Source organism: Lissotriton vulgaris, unplaced genomic scaffold, assembly GCF_964263255.1.
Source record: "Lissotriton vulgaris unplaced genomic scaffold, aLisVul1.2 SCAFFOLD_628, whole genome shotgun sequence".
In the NCBI taxonomy this organism is placed as follows: domain Eukaryota; kingdom Metazoa; phylum Chordata; class Amphibia; order Caudata; family Salamandridae; genus Lissotriton; species Lissotriton vulgaris.
Genome location: NW_028249533.1, coordinates 290986 through 300796, shown reverse-complemented (window position 1 = coordinate 300796; position 9811 = coordinate 290986). Strand labels below are relative to the sequence as shown.

General features: G+C 50.0%; 1 protein-coding gene across 1 annotated transcript in view; it reads right to left on the bottom strand.

Moving 5' to 3' along the window:
• Window positions 1-1803: 1803 nt before the first annotated feature.
• Window positions 1804-9811, bottom strand: part of LOC147663551 (proteasome subunit beta type-8-like) — a 215056-nt gene continuing 207048 nt past the window's right edge. Inside the window, exons 5-6 of the mRNA XM_086950364.1 lie at window positions 3716-3920; window positions 1804-2077 (exon numbers count right to left, since the gene is read on the bottom strand). Of these exons, the coding sequence (XP_086806490.1) occupies window positions 1989-2077; window positions 3716-3920 (294 nt within the window). The 3' untranslated portion in view covers window positions 1804-1988. The remainder of the gene's footprint in view (window positions 2078-3715; window positions 3921-9811) is intronic.

The following is a 9811-nucleotide window of genomic DNA, read 5'->3' as shown; positions in this document are numbered from 1 at the left end:
AATCCCCAGAAACCAGCGCATATACCTTTAAGGAGATCCCCGAACTGGCTGGAAAAGCCCCGCCTGAAGACGTCACCAGAGACCAACCAATCAGGAGACCCGCTGACAGGGAAAAGACGGAAGCAAGAGGCGTAGAGACGAGCAGGCAGGAGGGAGAGTCGGAGGATCGGAGCTCGAGTGAGGAGGACGTGCGTAGAAAAGGAGGACGACCAGGACGGAGAGAAAATCGAGAGGAGAAGAAGACGTCACTGGAGGAGGTGCCAGGAGGCCAACGGTACCGCTATTCGCCCAGCCACTCTCCTGGAGGAGTGTGGCTCTCCCAGGTACAGAGCCGGGTTGCGGGTTGGGTGGGAAGGCAGGGACAGGAGGATCCCTGAACACCTTGTGGCCAGTGTCAGCGTCCTCCGTTAATCCAAGCCGCTTCCCGTTTCCCAACACTTCCCCTTCCTCCCTCACGTGCACGCCCTGGAGTAGAATAAGTAAAACAAACACCGAATTGTGTTGCACCCCCTTCCCTATTCTGGTAAACGACTGTGTCCTAGAAACTGACACGTGTTCTCTTTCTTTCTTTCTCTTTGTTACTTTCAAGTCTCCGCTAGTGGAAGAAGAAGCCCGGGTGAGGACCAAGGCGGGAGAACCGAATCCCAGGACTGCCCCACCTCAAAGCTTTGAATACCGCATCCAGGAAAAGCACATTTAAGACTTTGTCCTAGGAAGAGACGGGACCTTGACTTCTTTTCTTTATTTGGATACTGTTATAATCTCACCGACCCTGGCGACGGTAAAACGTCGACTGTACTGGAAAATAAAACCCCATCTTCGACATATTGGTGTGAGCCTGTTCACTTCAGACAACGCCCCTGAGCCTGGCCCGTCACAGACTGACACTCTTAAAGCGGGGAGCATTTAGTAGCCCATAAACCATAGAGCAGCGTTCTGGGATCTCAGTCCATTTACTACGTGGCTCTTCACTGAGTTTGCACGGTTCAATTGGGGGAAACTGACAAAATAGAAAATACTTAGGAAACGTGACATGGACAGAGGGCCCGCTCTTCAGAGTCATGCCGCGGACTTACTGCCCAACAAGGACATCGAGATGTGCTCTTGGTACTCACCAATACCATAACTACCAACCAATGTCAAGAGTATCCACTGATGCTATGGGCACCTACAAAAGCTTTCAGATCCCACCACTGTGAAATGTACGCACCAGTCATGAGTACTCCCAACACTATAGCAAAAGTAGCGTTTAGGAATCTAACTCATCACCCATTCTAGGAGTACCTACTATCACCATAACTACCTTTAAATGCTTAAAGTACTCACTTGCACAAGGACTGTTCACCAGTGCCATGACATAATATCAATGGCTTTGCCAATGCCAAGACTGCCCTTCAGTGCGTCAAATATACATCAGTACTCACCATAGACAAGAAAACCCAACAATAACAAAAATACTCACCAGGGCCAGGACTCCCATGAGTACTACGACTGCCCACAAAAGAACGTGTTCACTTTATCATGTGGTTACCCCACAATGTTACTCGTCTTCCAATGGTGACCAGACCTACATTTAAATTGAGTCCTCTATATACCACTGAGAAACCACTGTGATCGCTTTCAGCTCTGCCGCTATGAGACGGGGAGTTAGGGAATTGAATATCTGCTTTGGATGTGATACCAGCTCACCCTTAACCCGGCCATGCACTTCGGTTGAGTGACGCCAGTCAAACATCTCCTGAGATATAGCGCACTGCAAAATCCAAATTAAATGTATCAAAAGCATAGACAGTGACATATGGGAAGATTTGACTCATTGATCTTTATTTAAAATGTGTGGTAAATAGATTTAGAAAGAATTGCATGTGCTTTATGGATCAGCTTTCAGAGTATTGCAAGGAAAAGTGTGTGGACATATCAGAGGTTTCCCTCTATCAGGTCTTGGATCCAGGCTCTGTAGATGGGCGAAGGCGCCGCATTCTTCTAATCTAGAGTTTCTCGGATTGGTACTGGTACATAAGGTCGCTGACGTCTTTGCTGCAGACTTTAATCCATCCATCTTCCTTCATGTGGTACACTGTGAACAGAAAGGTGTAAGAGAGCTTAGACATGGGCATGGAAGAGCCAGCCCAGGGCATTAGGGGAGAGCGAACTCTGTGATCACAGGGGGTTTATGCATGGGTACACAAAGGAGAGACAAGTGTAAGATCAATAAATGGAAGCTATCTCAGGCCACGGTACCAGAGGAGGATCTATGACAAGAGACAGTTTAGACACGGGTAACAGTCGTGTTCTCAAAAGCGACAAGAAGACAGAAAGGTCTAGTCGGCTCCCGTTCTAGGTTAGAGATAAGCCATCCCATGCCACAAGGGTGGAGTGCGCTCTATGGCCTGACACAACATAGACATGGTAAAAAAGAAAACTGCCATGGGTAGAGGAGAGCAGAGAGGGCTTACACTGGACAACACAGAATCCCCGCAATGGTATCAAGAATAGTTTGGAGTCTAATCTAGGCCATAAAGATGAAATTTGAATCTCAAAGAGAGAGCCTGTCTTAAAAGGGAGAAACCTTCCGGGGACAGGTGAGTCCTTCTAGGCCAGGAAGGAGAGATTTGAATCTCAAAGAGAGAGTCTGTCTTCAACATAAACATTATCCCCTTTCCCAGGCCATGATGGGGAGGTGCAGTCTGCAATAAGAGGGAGAAACCTTCTGGGACAGGTGAGTTCTTCTAGGCCAGGAAGGAGAGATTTGAATCTCAAAGAGAGAGTCTGTCTTCAACATAAACATTATCCCCTTTCCCAGGCCATGATGGGGAGGTGCAGTCTGCAATAAGAGGGAGAAACCTTCTGGGACAGGTGAGTTCTTCTAGGCCAGGAAGGAGAGATTTGAATCTCAAAGAGAGAGTCTGTCTTCAACATAAACATTATCCCTTTTCCCAGGCCATGATGGGGAGGTGCAGTCTGCAATAAGAGGGAGAAACCTTCTGGGACAGGTGAGTCCTTCTAGGCCAGGAAGGAGAGATTTGAATCTCAAAGAGAGAGTCTGTCTTCAACATAAACATTATCCCCTTTCCCAGGCCATGATGGGGAGGTGCAGTCAGCAATAAGAGGGAGAAACCTTCTGGGACAGGTGAGTCCTTCTAGGCCAGGAAGGAGAGATTTGAATCTCAAAGAGAGAGCTTGTCTTCAACATAAATAATCTCCCCTTTCCCAGGCCATGATGGGGAGGTGCAGTCTTCAATAAGAGGGAGAAACCTTCTGGGACTGGTGAGTCCTCCTAGGCCAGGAAGGAGAGATTTCAATCTCAAAGAGAGAGTCTGTCTTCAACATAAACATTCTCCCCTTTCCCAGGCCATGATGGAGAGGTGCAGTCTGCAATAAGAGGGAGAAAGTTTCTGGGACAGGTGAGTCCTAGGCCAGGAAGGAGAGATTTGAGTCTGATGAGAAATAACTCATCCTGAGTTAGAGTGGGGCCTTTCTTAGTCCACAATGGTGAAATTAGTACTCGTTGTCAAGCAGACTTTCCGAAGACGCCACGGACCTTACATCATAAAGGTAGGGCAAACTCATGCAAAGGAGACTGTCACCATTTGAAGGTCAGAATAGGGGTTGTAAGCTGCAAACTTCCCAGATTTAGTGCCTCCCTGATCAATAAATGGGCAATGCACCGTGGACCCAGGTCACACAGCAGACGGAACTGTTATATGTAACTCACTATTAACGTAGCCTCCAGAGTAGGCGTCACGGTGTGTGGCATGACAAATGGCTCGCTGGGCCAGATCATAGGCCTCCTCCACTGTAAGGTCATATCGGTAGCCACTGTCCACAACCCCGTAGGCGTAACTGTTCCCACAGCCAGTGGAGAACAGAGATCCAGCCAGACGTGTCCCATTGTCATCCACATAGTACAGCCCGGGGCCCTAGGAAGGAAGAGAGACGGGTGTCAGTGCCAGGATAGAACCTGAGTGTTGGATCTCAGGGGCCCTAGGAAGTAAGAAAGACAAGTGTAGGTGCAGGATAGAACCTGAGTGTGGGAGCCCGGGGCTCTAGGAAGGAAGGAAGGAAGAGAGACGGATGTCAGTGCCAGGATAGAGCTGAGTGTGGGAGCCCGGGGCCCTAGGAAGGAATAGAGATGGTGTCAGTGCCAGGATAGAGCTGAGTGTGGGAGCCCGGAGCCCTAGGAAGGAAGAGAGACGGGTATCAGTGCAGGATAGAACATTAGAGTGGGAGCCCGGGCCCCAGGAAGGAATAGCGATGGGTGTCAGTGCAGGGTAGAACCTGAGTGTGGGACACAGGGCCCTACGAAGGAAGAGAGACGGGTGTCAGTGCCAGGTTGAAGGACCAGTGCTGAAGAAAGTGCAACAGGTGTAAGTGCCCAGATAGAACCCAAATGTGGAAGGAAGAGAGACAGCTGTCAGTGGCAGAAAAGAATGACTGATGATGGTGCCAAGATGGAGTGCGAGTGCAGAATCATGAGGCACTGTTTTCAGTGCAGTCCAGAATCCTAGTTTGGAAGACAGAGAGATAGATGTCATCAGTGACAGGACAGAACTCCAGTGCAGCCTGAAGATTGACTGCCAGTGCCAGGATAACCCCAGTGTGGAAAGAAGAGCCACTGGTACCAGTGCCAGGATAGAACCCTGTTTGGGAAGAAAGAGCGATTGGTGTCAGTGCCAGAATAGAACTCAGCTGTGGAAGAAAAAGTGGAATTTGTCCCTGTGGCGAATACTCTTTTGGACCCACTCTGGCTCTCCCTTTGTTAGCGCATTACACATTTTAGGCTGCCTCTGCTTTGTACAGCCACACATAGTACATTTGTTTTGTGCCATGATATAATTTTAGGAATATGCTGTACATGTTATTTGTTATTCAGATATTCCTCTTGGGACTCAGTCTGAACATTTTGTACAAGGTAAAACAACATGGTACACTGTTTTCTTGTGCCCGGTCAGAAACGTCTCCTAAAGTTTTAGAGAGAACACAGAAGAACAACTGCAGCTTTTCAACACACTAGTTTTTATAATATAAACTATGTCTCGCCCCCTAGGGGGGCAGAGAGGAGAATTCCGGCAGAGAGACCGGTCCTTGAACAAATGGATCAGCCTCGCCTAAACAAAGTTTACACCTATGATGCAGACCACCTAAGTACGAATACCAGGTATTGGGTCTGGTGCTAATACCATAGATAACTGATATATCCCTGTGCTCATCTATGGCATCATTTATGAGGTTTTGGCGCAGGGCAGCACAACAAGGAATCTTGCTGCACTGCCCTACGTTGAAACAAAAGGGAAGGAATGTGCCTTATCTATGAGATACGGCGCATTCCTGTTCTTTTCCCCAGCACCAGCGGACAATGGGCTGCCATGCGCCAGTGCAGGCACCCTGGCACCATGGTGCAAGTGTGCCTGATTTTTTGCAGAAAGGCACATTTTCCCACACAAAACCAATCAATTCAGGTGTTTTCTCATTTCTATGTGTGCCGCAGAATGCAGCACACATAGAACAAGCATTTACAATGCAACGGTCTCGTATTGGCAAAAGTTTGAGCCATTGGCATTGTAAATGACAAACTTTTTATTTATGTGTTGGTTTTGAAAACAGATAAATAAATGGCATTGTCATTTACAATGCCAATAGCTTTAGCTCTCGCAAATGCGACACCTATTGCATTGCACACACACAGAGCAACACACACACACAGAGCCACACACACAGCCACACAAACAGAGCCACACAAAAACACACAGAGCCACACACACACAGAGCCAAACACACACACACACAGAGCCAAACACACCCACACACATAGCCAAACACACACACACACAGAGCCACACGCACACACACAGAGCCACATGCACACACAGAGCCATACGCACACACACAGAGCCACACACACACAGTCACACACACACAGCCACACACACACAGCCACACACACACAGCCACACACACACAGCCACACACAGAGTCACACACACAGAGCCACACACACACAGCCACACACACATACACAACTGCCTCACCCACCAAGATTGGGAGACCGGTTCGGTGGCTCTGCCCCAGCTCTCGGCCACACAGCGGCGGGGGCAGGCTGCCGGGACTCCCCGCTGAAAAGAGGTTAGAGGGCTCGTGTGGAGGCGGGGGAGCAGCGCACCAGGGGTGGTGGAGGAGGGCACCGGGAGTGGTTCAGGGCACTGGGGTGGTTATAAGGAGCCCCTACATACTTTACAGGTCTTAGCAATGCACAGGCTCTCCCACTGGTCACGGCTCGAAGTTCGCGGCCCCGCACTTAGGCCCACACCCGCCTCCGCAGCTGCAGGCCCAAGCAAGGCCGCGCCCCCACTCAACGCAACCAGCTCCAGCACCACTATCCTCCCGCAGCAGTGAGTAATGCCTCGCGCTGCACCCCGCCGATAACACCAGGCCTCCACACTGAGTCCCAGTTCCGTCGGGGTCTCCGCAGCCATACAGGGACCGCTGGGCGCCCACGAGGCATGTCGCTCAGCAGCACAGCTCCAAAAGTGCAATCTCCATCCGCAGGGCACTGGTCCAACTCGCAGCGGGGCAGCGTTGCGGACCGGTTCACCCCCGAGAGATGGCAGCCGCCATCTTGCACCCTCGCAGTCCGAGCACTTGTGTGATCTCTGGAACACACAGCCTTTAACAAGCCATCAGCAGAGCGCTTTGCTAAGCTCCCACCATTAGCCTGGGAGACCCCGAACAGCGTCCAATTCCTGCACCGAACCAAGGTAACGTCTCCAGAATTTCCATCCTGAGAGGGTGGCGGGTGGAGGGGGCATGAGACGCGCTTCAGCTCTATCGCTGGATGATATTTTATTACCCTATTACATTTACTATTACTATTACAGTATGAGCTCCACCCTTTCGCCCATTTCAGCCCCAGCGTCTTTTTTCCAAGCATTAAAAGCGAACAAAGATCAGCTTGAAGCCCCGTCCTTTTCAGACTGGGGGGTGTGTTTTTGATTAAGGTCGTAACTCAGAGAAACAAATGAAAAAACACGCCCCCCAATCCGAAAAAGACTGGGCTTAAATGAAAACAAAACCTCTTCTCCAATGGCTGGCTGCCGTTTAGGAAGCCAGCCAATGGAGAAGAGGAGCGGGGTTAACCCTCGCTACTAAGAAACATAAAATCTCGCCAGCGAGACTGCGCAAGCGCAGCCTACGCTAGCTGAGACCTAAAAAGGAAAAAACAAGGAGAAATGAAAACATTTCTCCTTGTTGCGCCACGCTAATGCCACTCCTGGGGTGGCGTTAGATTCTGACGCATTCCCAGGATGACGACAGAGAGCAAGCTAGGCTGGTGCCACCTCCTCTCACTTCATACACCAACAAAGAGACTGCCATGCAGGTGCAATTTTCCCTCTCATTTCTCACAGCACACTGAACTGTCTCTGGTTGCTTTCAAATTTTGTGTTGTTGTTGCCGCAAATGTACTCATGTTTTTAACCTCAAAGGTTGTCTGATCCTGTCAGAATCTGTTCTGCATTCTTTCCATCATTTGTGTGTCTTTTATTTTCTTAAACTCAAAAAAGGTTTGGGAGGTACCTTAGTACTTGGAAAAGGGATGGGTATAGATACTGAAACAAAAACAAAGTTCCCTTCTTCTACTCTGAGAACAAAAGGATTAATTTCTCTAATTAGATTGGTTAGTTTGATTGAGCAAGACTATACACTAAAATGTAATAAGACAAATGTTACCAGGTTGCTAAATTTACAGGCAAATATATACAATCAGACATAGAATAATACATTTCCAATTAACCATATAAATTCAAAGGAATGTACTGTCAATTTTATTTTATTCAAAAAACATGTTTTATATAATAAATATTGACAAAGTTAAAAAAAACATTAAAATCATATACTCATCATATTTGTTTTGAAGGATAATAATGTATACGATGAATACATGAGGAACAACTGTTGACGCGGGGTTTCGGTGCTAAGGTGCATCGTCACCTTCTTCAGGACAATAGTTCAAAATTTAAAAATATATTGGTTTGCGTAGAAACTCTTTTATTTTTCTCTAAAAAAGTTTTTGGACAGGTTTCTCGTCTGGTTTTCTCAGTCTCAAAAGGGCCAGATTATACACTATAGTTTTCTTTGGAAGGCCTTGATTTTATTTTATCTCTCTCCCTCCTATTTCTATGAATTCCTTCAAGGATTAATGTGATACCTTCATCAATCACACTTTGACCATCCGCAAATAACTTTTATACTGTCGGGTCCATCTTGGATCAAGATTTTAATCTCAATCTTGTTTGTTAAATCCACCCACTTTTTCCTTCTTTTGGGGTGCTGGTTCCAGTTAATTTTAATTCTGGTCCAGAATTCTTCAGGTATAGAGCTAAGAAGCAAAGCATGCAGCCTACATAGAGAAAATGGCCCAGCTGGGGCGCTCTCCGCTGTGCCTCACCAATCACGACGCTGCCATTGCAGTGTTGTGATTGGCTTAGGGGAGGGAGGCTGCCTGTGGCTGCCTCCTGATGGGACCCCGCCACTGCCAGGAGCTGAGGCCGGCACGGGACTCAGGACCCGCCCGGTAAGGTAGGTTTTTAAGTGGGAGATTCCCAGTTCCCAGAGCTGTTGCTGTAATTTACTGTGCACCGCTCTCCATGGTGGAATCCGCTTGCGTGACTTGCTGGGGTCACCGCAGAACACGGACGTCGGTACTGAGGCATGCGGCTTCTGCTTTACTACCTGTCCCCAGATAGATGGCGGCTTAGGCCGCTGCGAGCCAGCCCTCTGTGTCTTCATTCAAAGGCGCCCTCCAGCTCGCGGGCCGTACTCTTCCGTGAATGCGTTGTGGTTCTTCTCAGTCTAACTCGGGCACTGTGACCGCTCTGTTAGAAATGCGAGAGACAGAGCCAGAGATGCACCTGGAGTCAAATTTCAGGGGGAGGGCTAGGAAAAAAATTCAGGGGGGGCTGATTCATCAAGCAAAAGGCAGAGTGGAGCTGCAGGGGCTCTAGCAAGGGGTGAAAGTGTAATGACGGACCCACACGGCCCATCCACTCACGCACACACGCACCACACACCCCGAGGGCGGGCCCGCCTGAGGGTATAAATAAACGGGCGCGAGACCGCTCGTGGTCTTCGGCCCAGAATAGTTAAGAGTGTCTGTTCACGTCATTTACTTAGCAAAGGCCCAAACCTGCGACCTAGGTTTCCCTTTGCCCCCGGTGACCTGCGTCACCACACTGGCGACGAGGCACGTCTGCCCCACGCCTCGACCCTGTTGCCTCGAGCCGGCCATCTGAACCCGTGTCCGCGGTGCTCGCGCAGGCTGCGCTTGAGCTGCCGCCGGGACACGGTCGCGGGTGCCTACCCTGCCGATATCTGCCATCCGCGTCCTGCCTGGTGCGCGGCGGAAGGAGGAGCTGTTCTTCGTGCCAGGACCGGCACCGAGATGAGGCCTCTGCGTGTCGATGCGGTCGGCCGTGCGCGCCACTTCCCTTGCGCTGCACCGTGCCTGGCCGTGAGCCCGGCTCGGCTCCGCTGCCCTGCCCATCGCGCTCCCGCCCCCACGTGGTGGTGCCGGCGGTCGAGCCTGCGCGATCCACGTGGTGCGCTCGCACGGGGGGAGAGTCGGCCCCCAGGAGCTGGGGCCCGCTTGGCAACGCGTGGCCCCACCAACCTCGCATGAAGCCCCCTGCTGGCCAGCACCTCTCTCCTCGTTACAGGGGTGAAGCATCAAAGGTTGCTGCTTTTGGCCAGCCTGTTCTGTGGACTGCTCTTCACCACTGGGCTGCCTAAACCCCACCGTCAAGACTTTGGCCCCTCC